This window comes from Notolabrus celidotus, chromosome 10 (assembly GCF_009762535.1).
Source record: "Notolabrus celidotus isolate fNotCel1 chromosome 10, fNotCel1.pri, whole genome shotgun sequence".
NCBI lineage: Eukaryota > Metazoa > Chordata > Actinopteri > Labriformes > Labridae > Notolabrus > Notolabrus celidotus.
The window spans coordinates 21,833,288-21,849,306 of NC_048281.1; the positions used below are offsets into that span (position 1 = coordinate 21,833,288).

The following is a 16,019-nucleotide window of genomic DNA, read 5'->3' on the forward strand; positions in this document are numbered from 1 at the left end:
ATGTTTTTTTTCTTCTTTGGAGTCACCCATAATTTTACTTTTTAGAACTAAGGGTTCACCTTCCCTTCTAACTGCAACAAAGAGGATTTAAGTATGCCTGCAGCAACATAGTTAAACATCAAATATCAGTGTTCTGCTGCAGAGAGCTGTTTTTGAATAAACATAATAAAGGTTCTATGCATGGGTCAAAATTTTAACAGACAAATGGGATTTTACATAGTCAGAATAAAATGTTGGAAGGACACAGCTCTATTTGGGAATTTTGAAGTACTTGTGGAAAATAATGGGAAGCTGCACTTGAACCAATGAGATAACACACACACACACACACACACACACATACACAGATACACACACACACACACACACACATGCTATTGCCTTGTCAGCGAACCCCCTCTAGTGCCGAGCATCCTGCACAGATGCGCACAGTCTCCCTCTGAAGCCGCTGCTTCACTTTCTCCTCCGCTGCATCCCAATCATTTCTCCATCCACCTTCCCTTCTTCTGCTGCAGCGGAGCGGTCTGGAGTCTGGAGACAGGGAGCTGAGAGTCCGAGACACTGACGAGCCAACAATCGGATTTTTAAGCCTGTCACGACTACGTGCGCCACGGGGTCTCACTTCTTGTGAAATTAAAACAAAGACTGTTTCCTCTAAAGAATGCAATATTGGCGAGTGAAGTCCGTTGGAAATTTACAAAGTTGTTAGAAGCTGCAGCTTCTCACCTTGTCTGGACATTTTGTCACTCAAGGTATTTTTTTTTTTATCCAAATCCTCTCCGTTCCGCGCCGTCGCCGTCGCTTGCTCCAGGTGAAGAAAGATGGATCTCCTCTTGCTCCGTCAGCCGGCAGTTCACTCAGACCCGGACCAAATGTAAGAACTAGGACCAGCGGATAGGTGCTTTGTGGAGGAACCTGCCTTGACTCTGACCCCGTTGCCTCTCGGCTTGAAGTACCTCAGTGACAACCGGTGATAGATGTCGCAGCAAACATGAGTTTTGGAAACAGATTTTTCCTCGTTCCACTCTTTCTTGGAATTGTCCTCCCGCGCTTCAGCCATGGCAACCAAGGTGAGTTTAACGACCCACTTCTAAAATACGATACTGGATTGTCATCACCAACTTATTTTAGAAACTTAAAAGACACTTTAGGACTCTGAACTAGTAATACTGGAAGATATAAATTAGTAAGGCACCTTACAAGTGGAAGGAGAAACCAGTAAACCATCATGGAGGCTGTTCAAATACAATCCGAAAGACATGGTCACTTACTCCCAACATTCATGCATTTGCAAAAAAAGAGTGATGTGTCAAGTCTTTTTTCCTTTCCTTTGTTAAAGTTTTTTTTTGGTATTGAAAAAGATGGCACATGATATGAGGTCTATAGACCAAAAAAGGAACATAAAAGCAATTTCTGCACACGAAGATTTGTGAAGTCTCACTTTGCTATGTCAGTCTAAACTATCACAAACTAAGCTCTCTGTTTCCAAATGCATAATGACAGAACTATTTCGTTTTAAAGTTTTATTTGTCTGAGAAAAGTTTTACAGATTTCATCATCTGACTTTTGTGTTCCAAATACTAAATTGGATAATAAAATGAAAAGGAGTTTTTATGGAAATCAGCTGCTGAAGTGTCAACCCTCGAGGCTGCTTTAATTACACATTCTTCATAACACACACAGACTGACACAGACAGATGCAGCAGACAGAAGAGCAGCCACAGATTGAATCATTAAGTGGGTGACAGAGAGAGCATGTGTGTTTGTCTGCTCAGGAGTGTGCAGTGTGTTTTGTGCAGTTGGTGTGTTCTGAGCATTAGATTTTGCATGCAGATGTTAAGGTTATGCACAAATCCAGGTTATCCATGGTATCCAAATCCACATTTATAAAGTGCATTGTAAGTCTGTTTGCACTTTTAAGTGTTTCCATATAATGCAAATATTTCCACATATGTTTTGTGGTATGTTGCGCAGGTGTGACAAAGTGTTTATTGCCTAAGACTTGCAACACTGCTGCATGTGCATGTATTTTGGAAACGTTCCAACTGTTTTAAGTATGATTGGAGTGTGTGTGTGTGTGTGTGTGTGTGTGTGTGTGTGTGTTTGTGTAGACATGGCCCCAATTTTTTTATTTGTTCTTGGTGTGTGTTCTGTTACAGCTTCATGTGCACACACGCAGCTGCAGCATCCGTGTGGTTTAAAATAGCTTTATTGATTGTGCAGGACACAGAGGGATCTGCCCCCCAGGTTACATTTTATTGTTCTCTCAGTTCAATAAGAGCGATGCTACTCCCTGTACTCTGAGACAGATGCTACATAACAGGCTCACTTTGTGTTTTTCTCCGCCACAGATTGAATGATTGAACTGATGTCTGCTTTAAATCGTACTTTAGTCTCTCATATTGACTGGTCTGGGACCTCGACAGCGAAATTTCAGTTGTTGTCCAGAGTGCTGTAGTTCAGAATAGGAACGCTGTAGATACTCAGATAAAAAAGAAAAGGAACTCATGAGGTGCTGAAGCTTACATATTACTGCAATTATTTTTTGGCACTTCTTTTGCATATTTTCACTAAGATAGTATCTGAATTTTTAAAAAAAGTTGACTCCACTATTGGTCCCCTGATTATCAGACTGGTTGATAACTTTGGCTGATTTACCCTATTGGCATTCAATTTTACAGATTGTCATTAAAATGTATGCGTCCAAAGTGCGCTACATTGGCTCCACTGCAGGTGTGTCTTTCCCTCTAGGTCTGTTTTCACTCACTCCCCTGTCTCACCTATTGTTCCTCAACAACTTCTGCTACTTTCACTTAAGTGAAAAATATGAGCACTTGTACGACTGGTTTATACACACATGAACTGTAAAAAGTGTACAGTCTTAAGAGATAAAAACTCACCTATATTGCAGTTATACATCATTTTGTACAGTAATTAGTGATGACATATCCTGTTTTCTTAAGCAAGTGCCCATTCAAAATGATGACAATTGTTTATTTTAACCGTATAAATGCATATCAGCTCGGTGTCATGCACTAGTAATAAAAACAATATCGGTCAACCCTGAGTCTGCACAATTCATTGTTTTTGGCATAGTTGCAATAAATAAATAAATAATAATGATTATATCTAAATATCTATTAACATAAAGATTCAACCTCTTTATAACCATGAAATAAGTATATACAGTTGTGCTCATAAGTTTACATACCCTGACAGAATTTGTGAATTTTGGCCATTTTTCAGAGAATATGAATGATAAGAGACAAACTTTTTTTTTTCACTCATGGTCAGTGTTTTGTGAAGCAAATTTTTATCAAACAACTGTGTTTACTCTTTTTATATCATAAAGACAACAGAAACTACCCAAGAAACCATAAATCCTGCGTAGAATTATGAGCACAACTGTACATGGTGTCGTGATTGAAGATGTACTTTATTAATCCCCATGGGATATTCATTTTTTTCACTCTTGTGTTAGATCATGCTACAGAACAGTAGGACTGATGCACAAACAGTATAGGAGGATGCCAAGAGACCAGAGCCACCTAAATAGTTGGGGTTCAGTGCCTTGCTCAAGGGTACCTCAGCAGTGACTAAGAAATAAACTATAGCAACTCTTCAGCTAGAAGTCCAACTTCCAAACTTGGTCAATACCGGGACTTGAACAGGCGACCCACTGGTTCCCAAACCAAGTCCCTATGGACTGAGCTTCTGCTGCACCAAATTGTGCAGCTCTGGTACTGTACAAAATGTGTACCAGATAGAAAACTCCAAAGACTGGGGATTTGGCAATGTATTATTTATTTTAATAAACTAGAAATCAAAGTTAGTTGAACAAAGAAACCAATCACCTTTTGCTTCTCACCTGTGTGCTTTATCTTGCATCAGGCTATCCCTTATATCAACCTAGCTGGGATGCAGACAGCTACAACAAAGCTCAATACTCATTCTCTGCCACGTTTGAACAAGCTTGTTTTCCCGACCAATACATCTCATCCCATTATATTTAATTGTATTCTTTTTATCCCCCATTTTCCTCCATTGTGAAGTCTACAGACACTGTATAAAACATAATGAACATTCACAAATCTGATTTGCCGTCTTTATTCCTCAAGCCCTAGTAGAATTTTCCTTAGCAGGAATACCAAGTAAACTGGAAGATGATTTCTTTGCTCCACACTTCTGACATTATTTAGATTGTTTTTCCGGACAGCAGTTCAGCCATGAAGAATCACAAAAGAGCAACCCCCTACTTTGAGTCAAATGAAAGCCCCTCAGTCAGTGAATGCATCTCACTGAGACACTGCTAGATGTTTGAAAGTTTGAAGTCAGCCACAAATACAGAGCAGAGTACCGCATATCAGGCTGTCGCACTTAGTGATTGCATGTCTCAAAGGGGCCTGGCTGTGCAATCATCACGGAAATAATGCAACTCGTTGCTTGTATTTATGTAGATGGCCGCTCAAAGCGTATACTCTCAGTGGTGCCACTGACAGAGCACCAAGATCACCTTCACTGCTATAGACGATGAAGAAGTTTCAGAGTTTTCTGCAGTGTGCTGTCAATCAATCAGCTGATACAGAGCAGCCAAAAAATGTTAACTCTGCACCTTTTGCAAGCTGCAGTGTGCTTTTGTTGCAACCATTTGTGCTTGTGAATTATTGTTTCACAGGAGCAAGAACATTTATTCATTGTCATTTTAGAGAGCATGTTTTCGTTTTGACAGAAATTGGATCTTAGACTTTCCTTGTTTTAACAGAAATACATTTTATCTAGATTTTAGGAATGTGCCGTTTTAGACATGTGCTACTTAATAACTAACAATGTGCATATTTTAACAGAGCTCCTTTTTGGATTTGCTCCACCTCCAAAGGTTTGCATTGTCTCTTTATAATTTGCATTCATTGACAAAGTTTGACGACCTCACTACACCTAATGTAAAGCTCCTGTGAGGAACTGTCACTTTGTGTTGTTCTGAAGCTTCTGTGGACAAAACGTGCATTGTGTCTCTTTGCTAATCTTGTCCTAAACATGTGTAAGAAGTGTTTTTGCTGCTGCTCTCTTTGAGTGAAGTGCATCACTCATTGCATCTTTGTAATGAAAAATGCAGAGAACTGCTCTTTCTGCAGTGTGCTGTAAATCACTTTGTCGGGCACTGCTCCCCAGAAGTAGTTTCAGGCATTAAAAAATCACTTGAAGTAATTTAGCAGTCTTGTTTGTGATGTTTTATTTATTTACTTATAAAGGCTTTTTTGAAGCTCAAGGCATTATTATTTATTTTAACCAATTTCCGAACCAGCAAAAAAAAAATACTTTCAGGGGCTTTAAGCTGAATAGGGGTACAGTTTGCCCAAAAGGTGAAGTTGTGCAGGGTTGGAGTAACTTAATGTGATAATATTACATTAAGAGTTACCAAACATAATGAAAAATGTAACTTTCAAGGGGAAAAATAAAAAAATACACTAAGTTACTTTCCTTTGTGGTTTCATGTTGAAGGGGATATTGTATATTGTCTGTGAGCACACGTTAGTGTGAAATAGGGCTGAGTATTTCCCACAGCCTCATGATGTGATACATTTCATGACACAGAGGCCACAATAAGATACGAATCAAGATGCACATTGATTTTGGATAATGACCATGCCCTACACAGAATTTACTTCAGCAGCTCTTCTTTATTGTTGTAAACAACAGCAAAGGCACAGTTTACAGTATCCTGCAACTGACAACGCTTTAAATTCAGGCCCTGAGAGATAGGCATAGATTAGAATATTGTGTTCATAATCCTTGAGTAGTTTATAAATGCAAGTCCAATGTTTTGTTTCACAGTTCTTATGAGACTGTTCAGAAGCTAAAGGATATTTCAAGCTTCATTTAGTGTTTGTAAGTTCAGCACAAACCAGCCCTGTGTAACAGGCATATCTGTTGTTTCTAGCAGCTGATCAGAACGGCATGTTGTCACATGTAGATGAAGGTTCCACATGCTGCTGCAGTATTTTCTTTTGTTTAGCTTCGCCTATCCAGCTTCCAACTGCCTGGTGTTTGCAAAAATCAGAATCGCTTCAGTACCATTGCTTCTAGTTTAATGGCGGATTTAATTCCTTATCCGTGCTTATTTGTATTGGTTTAAGACGTGCCCTGCATCATGTGGTTTGGCTTCTGCCACCTTTAGGCTTTATTGTGCATTGCACTATGAGCAGGTATTTCAAACCTGCCGTCACAGTATTTGCAGCTTTATCGATTCTGTAACATGAGCATTTATGCATGCATATATATATATATATATACATATATATATATATATATATATATATATATATATGCAGGGGGTACGGAAAGTATTCATACCCCTTCACTTTTTCTACATTTTGTTATGTTACAGCCTTATTCCAAAATGGATCAAATTATTTTTTTCCCTCAATAATCTACACACAAAACCCATAATGACAAAGGGAAAAATGTTTTGTAGAAATTTTCGCTAATTTGTTAAAAATAAAACACCCGATTGGATTCCACCTGTGGTAAATTCAATTGATTGGACATGATTTGGAAAGGCACACACCTGTCAATTGAATCTTGTTTTCATTCTAATAATAAGTATATCATAAATGGTTATTTATACCTTATCTTACAGAACAAATCTGATATACTCCATGGGTGCTCAAAGGTACAATGTATGTAGTAATGGAAATATTTAACATATAGCTGTCAGACTGTAGATTGAAATACTTCCTTGCCCACCTATCTCATCTGTGAAGTGATGGTGGCCTTTGGGGACAAGAAGCTCCTGTGATGAATGATTAGTATGATCCTCCATTCGTCAAGTTGTTACCATGGTATCTAAAACGTCGATCAGTACAAATTATTTTGCACACAACAACTACCACTCTCTTCTAAATACAAAAACATGTATGTTACTTGTTTGCTAGCATAGAAACATGGCGGTGCAGGATGGAGGCCTCAGTGGGAGGTAGTGGTGCAACAGATCATCGTTGATCCGTGATCCGTATGGATGCCTCTCCACGGGTCGGCACGAACGTGGTCCGTGGATCGGTTGATGAAAAAAGTTGCGCGTGTTCACGTGATGACCGCATGTTCAATCCACACTCACTCGTCAAGCGCAGCTGTTGTCATGGCAAGTGAAGGAGCAGAGGAACTTGAAAACCCTCCTGCATCTTGTAAGTCACATGTATGGGAGCATTTTGGTTTCCCTGTGAAATACAGTGAATACTGAATGTGCTTGAGCCACGTTATGAAATTCCGTTGTGCACCCACTAGACCAGAGGCCGTCAATACGCGGCCCGCGGACCGCATCCAGCCGCCTATTTATGGCCCCCGAACTGTTATTCCTTCACTCTGTGTTTTGGTCGGGTCACCGTGTGTTTAGCGGGACTTGTCTCCATGTCAGATACGCAGACAGTCTGTTACTGGGTCTCTTAGAGTCCACTGCTGCGAGTGCAATTTTTAGCTTTCACTTTAGTTTATGGAGCGATTCACATATTGGCACTTTGCCAGCTGTAGGACCCTAGAATGCACGAAAACGGTGTGTTCACAGTTTGCAGCTCAAAGAAAAGTGGACGGTGAAAATCAGCAAATGAAAGAAGAATGGAGTGAAACTTTTGAAGTTCCTCTGCTCCTTCACTTGCCATGCCATGAAATGCAGTGAATGAGGCAGGACTGGACCCACAGATGGGGTGCTTTGCACAAGCTGTACATTTTGAGTTGAATCTTGTTTTTATTGAATGGGCAAAAAATTATGAGGGTTTTACAAAATAAATGGAGGACAAAGTTATATTTGTCTTGTCTTCTTTTTTTTTTCTTTTTTTTTGCTGATCCGAAAAATCCGAACCGTGAGTTTTTTGATCCGTTGTACCCCTAGTGGGAGGGGACCTACTCCTAGTGTAGATATTAAAGGTTTATTTTAAGATTAAAGAAACAAAACACGTTTTATAGTCTGGTGTATTCTTAGCCTCTTCAACAAACGTATGTTTTATTGCAGTCTGCTCTGCTACATACTGCTAATTTCTGCTCACTGCACCTTTAAACACTAATTAACAGTTCATTTAAACACCTGTTGTGCTGTAGCAGTGCTACTTGAACCAGTGCTGATTGCTAAATCACATCTTACTGTTAAGAATTCCCTTCACTAATCTCTGGTTTAAAAACAGTCACAGCCTATCATAGATCAAATCAACCACATTGGAATGTTAGCTTTGCTACCATTCATTATGTTGTTGAATGTTTGATCTTGGCCGAGTGTGGAGACGTGTCAACAACCTTGTCATGCCTGTCAGGTCGTCTCTGCTATGGACAAATTTCCGTTTCGCAGTATATCATCACCACTAAATGACAATGTGCAATCCTCACTGATATACTCAGCAAATCAATTTTCACAAGTCTGTGTTCATCAAATGCTGCTGTTTGTCTCTTAACAAGACTCGCTGTTTACCAGAATGGGTATGTAGGGAGCTCACAAATTGAAAGGTTTTGGTTTGTTTGGAAGTGAGGTTTTCTCTGCTTTTCTTGAACCACAATATTGCTCCACTGCATACTAAAAGTCTTTCATTAATCTTTCACCGCAACACAAACCAGGGTGTTGCAATAACAACGTGGTTAAGAGAGATTTACTGACACAACGTTCTTAAATCTCTCCAAGTTGAACATATCTTGCATTCTAAAAAATCCCTCTGATTCACCAAACCGGCCACAGTCATGAATATTCAAATAGCAATGCTTAGTTATCCTCACCACAAAAAAAAGAAAAAAAGAAAAAAACAACTTGAAGGGGGGTGTTTTTTGTAAGTCTCCTTGCTATACTTGATGAAGGAGTTCATAAATGTAGCTGTAGACAGCCAGTTCTGCCGTATGTCTGAGGACTCAAATGACTCCCACTGTAATTTGTATAAAGTTACACTGGATGAGGGTGTCTTTGGGTTTGCTGTTATTTCCAGGTGTTTGTGTGGCCTGCGTGGGTTGTAGGCCAGACAGGAGATGTCATCATTCTGCTGGAGCCCAGGTATTTATGAGCTGGCCAGCTCAGAGTCTATTTATATCCAAACAGTGGAGGTCCCAAAGGACCCTCAGCTCCAGGCAGGGTTTGTGGGTGCCTCGCTGAGAGATAACTTTATGGAGGGATAGAGAAAGAGTGGATAGATAGTTTTGTACAAACAGGCAGTGCTAGTGTGCACTGATGGGCCTGCTGCTTAGTTGTCTTTTGCCCAAGCCTAAAGGGACACTAAGTTAAAGTACACACACATTTACACACAACAGATGTGTTGTGTAAAACTTTTTCTCCATGTTTTGTTCCTTAAAAACACTTATATTTGTGATGTTTTCAAGTCAATAAATAGCTAATATACCAGCTGAGTGTTAAAGAATAACCAGCAGATACTATATTGCACTCATGGGTCAAAAGCGTCTATCTTTAAAAAAAGGAACATCCTGATCTAAGCTAGCAGTACTTCAGTACAACTGATATCTTTTTCAGGGAGGCCAACTGTGCACTGCTGTCAAGTCGCCCCCTGAAACTGCTGTTACATCACTTTCAAACACAACACATAAGAGATTTCATTCAACATCATTTTGTGTCCTATAAATAACCAAGCACAACCTTTGTCTTGTCATATTACAATATAAAATATCATATATAAACATTGCACAACATCTCCATCAGGATCAGAATGATTCTCTTTTAAAGATAGAAGCCCAAGGTTTTGACCCCATGGGTGCAACTTAGTCTCTGCTGATATTCTTCCAGCCTCTCAGTATTCATCAGCTGTTCTTTATTTATGGCAAACTGAAGTGTGAAACTGCTCAGTGCACTGAGCAACACAGCCAACTCTCAGTAATTATGTGTCCTCCAGGGACTGTGCTGCTAACCTGCTCACAGTAGTCTAATGGTGTCTATTAACATCATTGGCTTTGCCAGCTACTTTAGCCTGGCGCTGGCACTGACATGGCTCAGACCTTGCGTTGATGGGCAAAAAATGTCACACAGAGACAGTGGAAATGATCCAAATCCATTACACATAGAGTAAATGTGAAGCTAAGCTAGCAGAGCAGAGGAGACAGGATGGGAAGAAGAGACTGAAAGGATCAGCATGGAGTCTTCTCTTGCTGGGATTACAGGGTGCTCGATCAATAGAATAATGGTGCACATTTTCATATTAATCTCTGTTTTCTTCAGCTAGTCTTAAATTATGTGACACAACAGGATTTTCTTAAACCCTTTAGTTTTGATGTCTACAAAAACTCTCTTTGTGGTTCAGAGTAAAGGATGAAATAGCAGGTGTTGTTCCTCAGGTGTGGATTTCACTCTGTCCAGATAAGAGAAAAACACTACCTGGTAAAGCCAGACTCTTCTTCAAAAAGTAAGAGGAGGAATATGTTTGTGTTGGTCCTAAAAACAGGCCCTGGTGCTCTTTATGTGGTTGATATTTCACAGCAAATTTGGGGGTTCAAGGTTATTAAATTGTTATCGAATTATTCTAACACAGTATCCCAAAAAGGATACGAAAATACAACCATGCCAGTGTAATGAAAGTATAGCAGAATCCATCAGAAACGTTTAACACTCCACTAACAAGCAAAAAAATAAATAATATTGTCTCACTCTTTAACTCTCTTTCACATTTGCTCTCTCGCTCTCTCGCTCTCCCTTTTTGCTCCGAGAATCTGAATAGAGATGACACTTCTATAATGCTGCCATTACATCTAAGAGGGTGCACATTTCACTTTTCTTAGAACCCTAATTTTTTATCCAGGTTTCGGGGAGGGCACATTGCCATTTTGTTTTAGAAGACATTCTGAGGCACATTAGGAAGTTCCACTCCATTAACATTATCTAAGCAGCTCGTTGCTTCTGCCTTTCCTGGTATGTGTCGGTGGGTTTTTGGTTGGTGAGGTGAAGACACCACAGTGCATACAAGTGGGGTTTAGCCTAAAGTAAATATGTAGGCTTGGTCATATTAATGTTATAAAATGGGTCAAAAGATGAGCTTTTTTGGGTCAAGTAACATAAAAAGTCATGTACATGAGGTATTTCTATGATAGATTAATATATTAATATGATAAAAAGAGTGTTGTAGTTTTACACTGTAAAACTTGAAGTCATATATTTTGTTGTATCTTCTTTCCTTTATAAAAATTAAGAATTGACTGATTTCAGCTGCTCTGAGCTCTCTCTTTTAGCTTGTTGTTTTGATTCTAAGTAGCTTTACTGTAATGATTTTGAGGCAGGCTCCAAAAGTTGTGTATCCTTATAAAGGAAACCCATGTACTGTAAATTGCAGAACTATTCAGCATATTATGACATGTTTTCAGCTTTCAACTCATGTTACAAGAAATATGGTTTCTTTGTAATCAAAGCTGTATGTAAATACTTTACATATAGTTTAATCTTATCCTGTATATATGCATTTTTATTATATGTTAATGACTTTATTCGCTGAATTTTATGACTTTGATATTGTTAATTTAAAAATGTATCCTCATAAGTTTACAACTTTTCTCTACTCCTATATTTTTATGTTTCATCTAACGTTGTTTTCGCACAAGTACAACTTAATTCTTGAAATCTCATATTGTTTAACCCTTAATTGTCCTCATCCTGCATAATAATCTTTCATCATAAATTATTACCATAGAATGTATAAATAATAGACGTAGTATCCGTGACGTCACCCATCTGTTCCTGAGTGCTGTTTTGAAGCAAATCGTCAGAGGCAGCCATATTGGAAATGCGGAACTCAACCAGGCATAGTGTGACGTAAAGAGGTGGAGTTTGAGCCTCCTAGCCAACAGCTATGCGTTCCCGACCGGGAGTCATGTCAGTCATGTCCTTATTTGGGCAAATACTTGTAATCTTAATATCTTCTGAACTGTCGCGTTAGAAAAAAATTCACCGCCCCATACAGTGTGTGCCGATAGAGGAATTAGCTACGTAGAGCCAAGCTGTTTTTTGAACATGTTTATTAATGCTGCATAAGTGTTTCTGCAGCCAGCCTCAAGCGGATTATCGATGAATTGCAGTTTATAACACTTCGGCAGGGGCTTCATAGTTTGAGACCGGCGGTTGCTGCTTGATTATTACACACTATAATATACTTTTGTGTCTCATTTTATACACTACATGAGAAGTTGACAAGTTTATGATCAAAGATACATTTGTTACTGAGTAGTCCATCAATGCAGACCCAAAACCACACATACACACACACAAAAAAAAAAATCTTCATTCTTATCCATAATGTTTCTGTGCAATCATCAGCCAAGAAACCATGCTATATGTTGCAAAGAATCTACCTCTATTTTGTGCCAGTTTTGTTTTACTTCAGTGTACCATCAGGGTGAATGCCTTTAACTTCAAGGGTTTGTCAAGTCTTGCATGTTGTGACACATCAGTTTGTCTCACTCCAAAACAGATGTTACATTGTGTCACTGTAGTGTGTCCTGTACTGGCTCCCTGTGTGATGGCTTGAGGTAGTGGAGCATTTAGTTGTCAATGACAGACAACGAAATGTGAACACACACAGTGAAAACCTCAGCGAGCAGATGTTTGGGTGATCTATGTCAACCTGACTCCATCAGAAGTGCACTGGTTCATATCTGGCGAACAGGCAGATTCAAAAATCTCCCATCATCCTTTGTGCTTGCCTTGATCTTGAGCACATTCACAGATACTGATCTTTTTTTTTTGCCTTGCCATCGTAATCCATGAATGATAATAAAACAGCAATGAAAAGACCTCCTTTGATACACATTTAGTTGTAATAACTGACTATCCCAGAGCAATTATATTCATGGAGATTTATTCAGAAAATATTGTCACTGATAAAGATTTGTGTTGGAATAATGAGCCCCCTTAGGACCACTTCCAGGGCTGTAAGTGGACATTCATGCCTGACTGACACTTAAAGTTCAGCTTCTAGCCAAGTTAAAGAATACAGTGTCATTTGTCAGCTATCAGTATCAGCATCAAAAGCTTATGTGAGTCACAGCAGAATGATTATGATTTAGGTCAATGGCTGCTGAAGGACAAGTTTCAAAGATGGCATTTTTGGCAGCTAATGATAAGGTTTGACAATGATGACTCAGAGCATGCGAGAGAAATGACTGGCCTCTTGAGACTGGTATTGTTGTTTTCTGCCAGCTATCACTATCTACCTGAATACCAACTATTTTCTTATACTCACTCCATGATGCAGTGCATCAGCAGATAATTAGGACATAGCTGCTTTGTTACACGTGTTGTGCATTTAGCACATTTGACAAGGATGGGTTCCATGTAATGTTTATAGATTTGAAAATGCAATAGGATGTGTGTCTATTGATTACTTCTTAACATTTTTGCAATTGTAGGTGAACCCCATTTTTTCAGTTTTGTAAAGTAATACAACAATTGTCACTACGAAGAACATTTTCCTCCTGAATTCTTAAATCTACTGTCCTTGAGAGCAAGACAAAATGTTGTTCAGGATTACTTTCGTTTTTTAACGCTACCTGGAAGGTTAGATTCAAATGAAAATGTCACATTTTGTGAATTAATATCTTCATATATGAACACATTGAACCTCTCTCAAACAAAAAACTCCAGCAGGGTGTTGATTGATATTTGGCATGATGAAATATCATGCCACGAGAAGGCTTAAGGATTGATCTATCCCTGATTACATCTCATGAGCTGTCTCAGTCACAGACAGAAGAGGAACATATTGTTGTGGCTGAGATTGTAGTACAGCTGTGGATGAGATACAGGGATGGCTGAGGAGGGAATGGACTGTTGACAGTAATCTGACTGCAATCCATCAGATCACAAATTGTGTATCAAGTGCTAAAAATGTTTCCCCCGCTGAGAACGCCACTATGCTCATAAATATTCATTCAAGAAACTCATTTCTGTTATTATGAAAATGTCTAAATGAACACATTTATGACTGATATTTCAATTTCCAGTTGGAAAATAGGACTTTTTGTGTGCTGACAGATGGCTAATAGTTGTATTTCCCCCCTCTCTCTTTCCGTTCCAGTTGTGCTGCTGGATACGACATCTGTACTTGGAGAGCTTGGATGGAAGACATATCCTATAAATGGGGTAAGGAGAGCAACTGTTCTCATTTTGTGTTCAATCTCACTGCAGTGTGCCTGTTTCAAAATGCAGAAACATTGTTGCGTCAATAAGATTAATAATATAGACTTTGAATGGATCTAAAGCATAGGAGTGATCACTAGAAATGCAATGTTTCATATTCAAATCCTTCTTTTAATTAAGACTCCACTGTCAACATGGAAAACACTGTCACCTGAAGACAAATAATATGCCAGGGAATTGAAAAGCTTCCATAATATCGCTTAGTTTTACCGCCTGAACATGTATTTATACCCTGTCTGTCATTGAAGGGGCAGACAAATACATCACTGATTATTTACATGCTAAAATGAAAACAAAAAGGGTTTAGCACTTGTCTACAAAGTTAACTGCAATATTCAATATTTATAATATATTGTAGTATTAAGTAAATGTTGTATTTCTTGAAATCGGAATCAGAATCAGAATCAGCTTTATTGGCCAGGTATGCTTGAACACACAAGGAATTTGACTTAGGTAAACTGTGCTCTCTTTGTACAAGGCATAAGAATAAGACCTACAAATAAAAAAATCAAAATAATAACAATAACATCAGCTATAAATACAAAAGAACAACAAATAGGCATGACTAATATGTACAGGCTGAGATAATATGATAAAGTGCAGTGGTGTGATAAAGTGCAGTGGTGAGATAAAGTGCAGTGGTGAGAAGATAAGAAGATCTTTAAAGGTACAGTTTTTACGGTACAGGTACATCATTAGCAGAACAGACTAAAGCTAGCTACACTCTAGACAACTTTTAGATCTATACCTATTTTAAAATCGTGGGAGACGACCAAGCTTGATCAAATGTGACTTCAGAAGATGAACCGACACAGAGGGCGATTTGTATCCTGCCATGTAGCAACAAAAATGAGTAAAAGAATATTGTTAAATGATGCTTCAAGCTGTTCTTCTATTTCAATACTCCACTTGGCTTGGAGTGTGATCGCGTTTACATTCACTGCCATGCTTGTGAGCTGTAAATGAACACAACAAGGATGCAGTCCAACCTGGAACTGTAAACATTTTTTATATTTACGATTCCAGATCGGGGAGGCTGACACGGTTGGGGGGCAGTGAAATAGTCATATTAACACCCCAGACGTGACGATTATTTGGACAAAAAATCTGTTACAGTGAGTCCCGAGTCAGGTTCATGCCCCCTCAATCATTGGGAGTGGTAAATCAGGCCATTCATCAGGCTTAAAACCGTCTAGTCTTTGGAAGATTCAGTAGAAAAGTAATATGATATTCATAAGTATGTTTAAATAAGTTTATAATGACCTGAATATAGTAGTTTAGAATGAGCCATATATATATAAATAAGGAGGGGGTAAATGTCATGTTTGTACTGTAGAACAGAATGGACAAACTAGTGAGGGCCACAGGCATTTTTGTATTTATTGAGTGTCCACTGCTTTAAAGCATGGGATAGGAGACAAAGAAGAAGGGAGTGGTTGATATGCGCAAAAGAGTTTGTGTTGATTGAAGTTATGATCCTAATAACTTGACAAAGGGAGGATCAAACTTATCATGCATCCCAGGAGGGGCTTCTTGTCCTCAAAGACCACCATCACCTCACCAGGTGGAGGGGTGAGCAAGGGAGCTTTCAGTCTAATCTGACTATTAGTTATCGCTAAATATTCATATTTCTACACACTACCCCTTTGAAAACCAACACAAACTCCGCCATTCAACTACACGTTAATCTCTTGCCCATCCTATGCAGAGGGTGTGAAAGCAAAAAATCTTTCATAAAGCAAAAGCTTCTATTTCACCTCTCGTTGCCTTTCAGTAACTTGTGTAAGAACTGCATGTACTGTACTTACTTCTGTATTTTTGTCAGTAAACTACCCTGAGGGTGTATTCCCATTTTGTTCCGGCAGTA

At 38.9% G+C, this 16,019-nt stretch overlaps 1 protein-coding gene across 1 annotated transcript in view; it reads left to right on the plus strand.

Annotated features, from left to right (window-relative positions):
• The first annotated feature begins 437 nt into the window (after positions 1 to 437).
• Positions 438 to 16,019, plus strand: part of epha6 (eph receptor A6) — a 212,857-nt gene continuing 197,275 nt past the window's right edge. The window contains exons 1-2 of the mRNA XM_034694211.1: positions 438 to 1,070; positions 14,031 to 14,095. Of these exons, the coding sequence (XP_034550102.1) occupies positions 992 to 1,070; positions 14,031 to 14,095 (144 nt within the window). The 5' untranslated portion in view covers positions 438 to 991. The remainder of the gene's footprint in view (positions 1,071 to 14,030; positions 14,096 to 16,019) is intronic.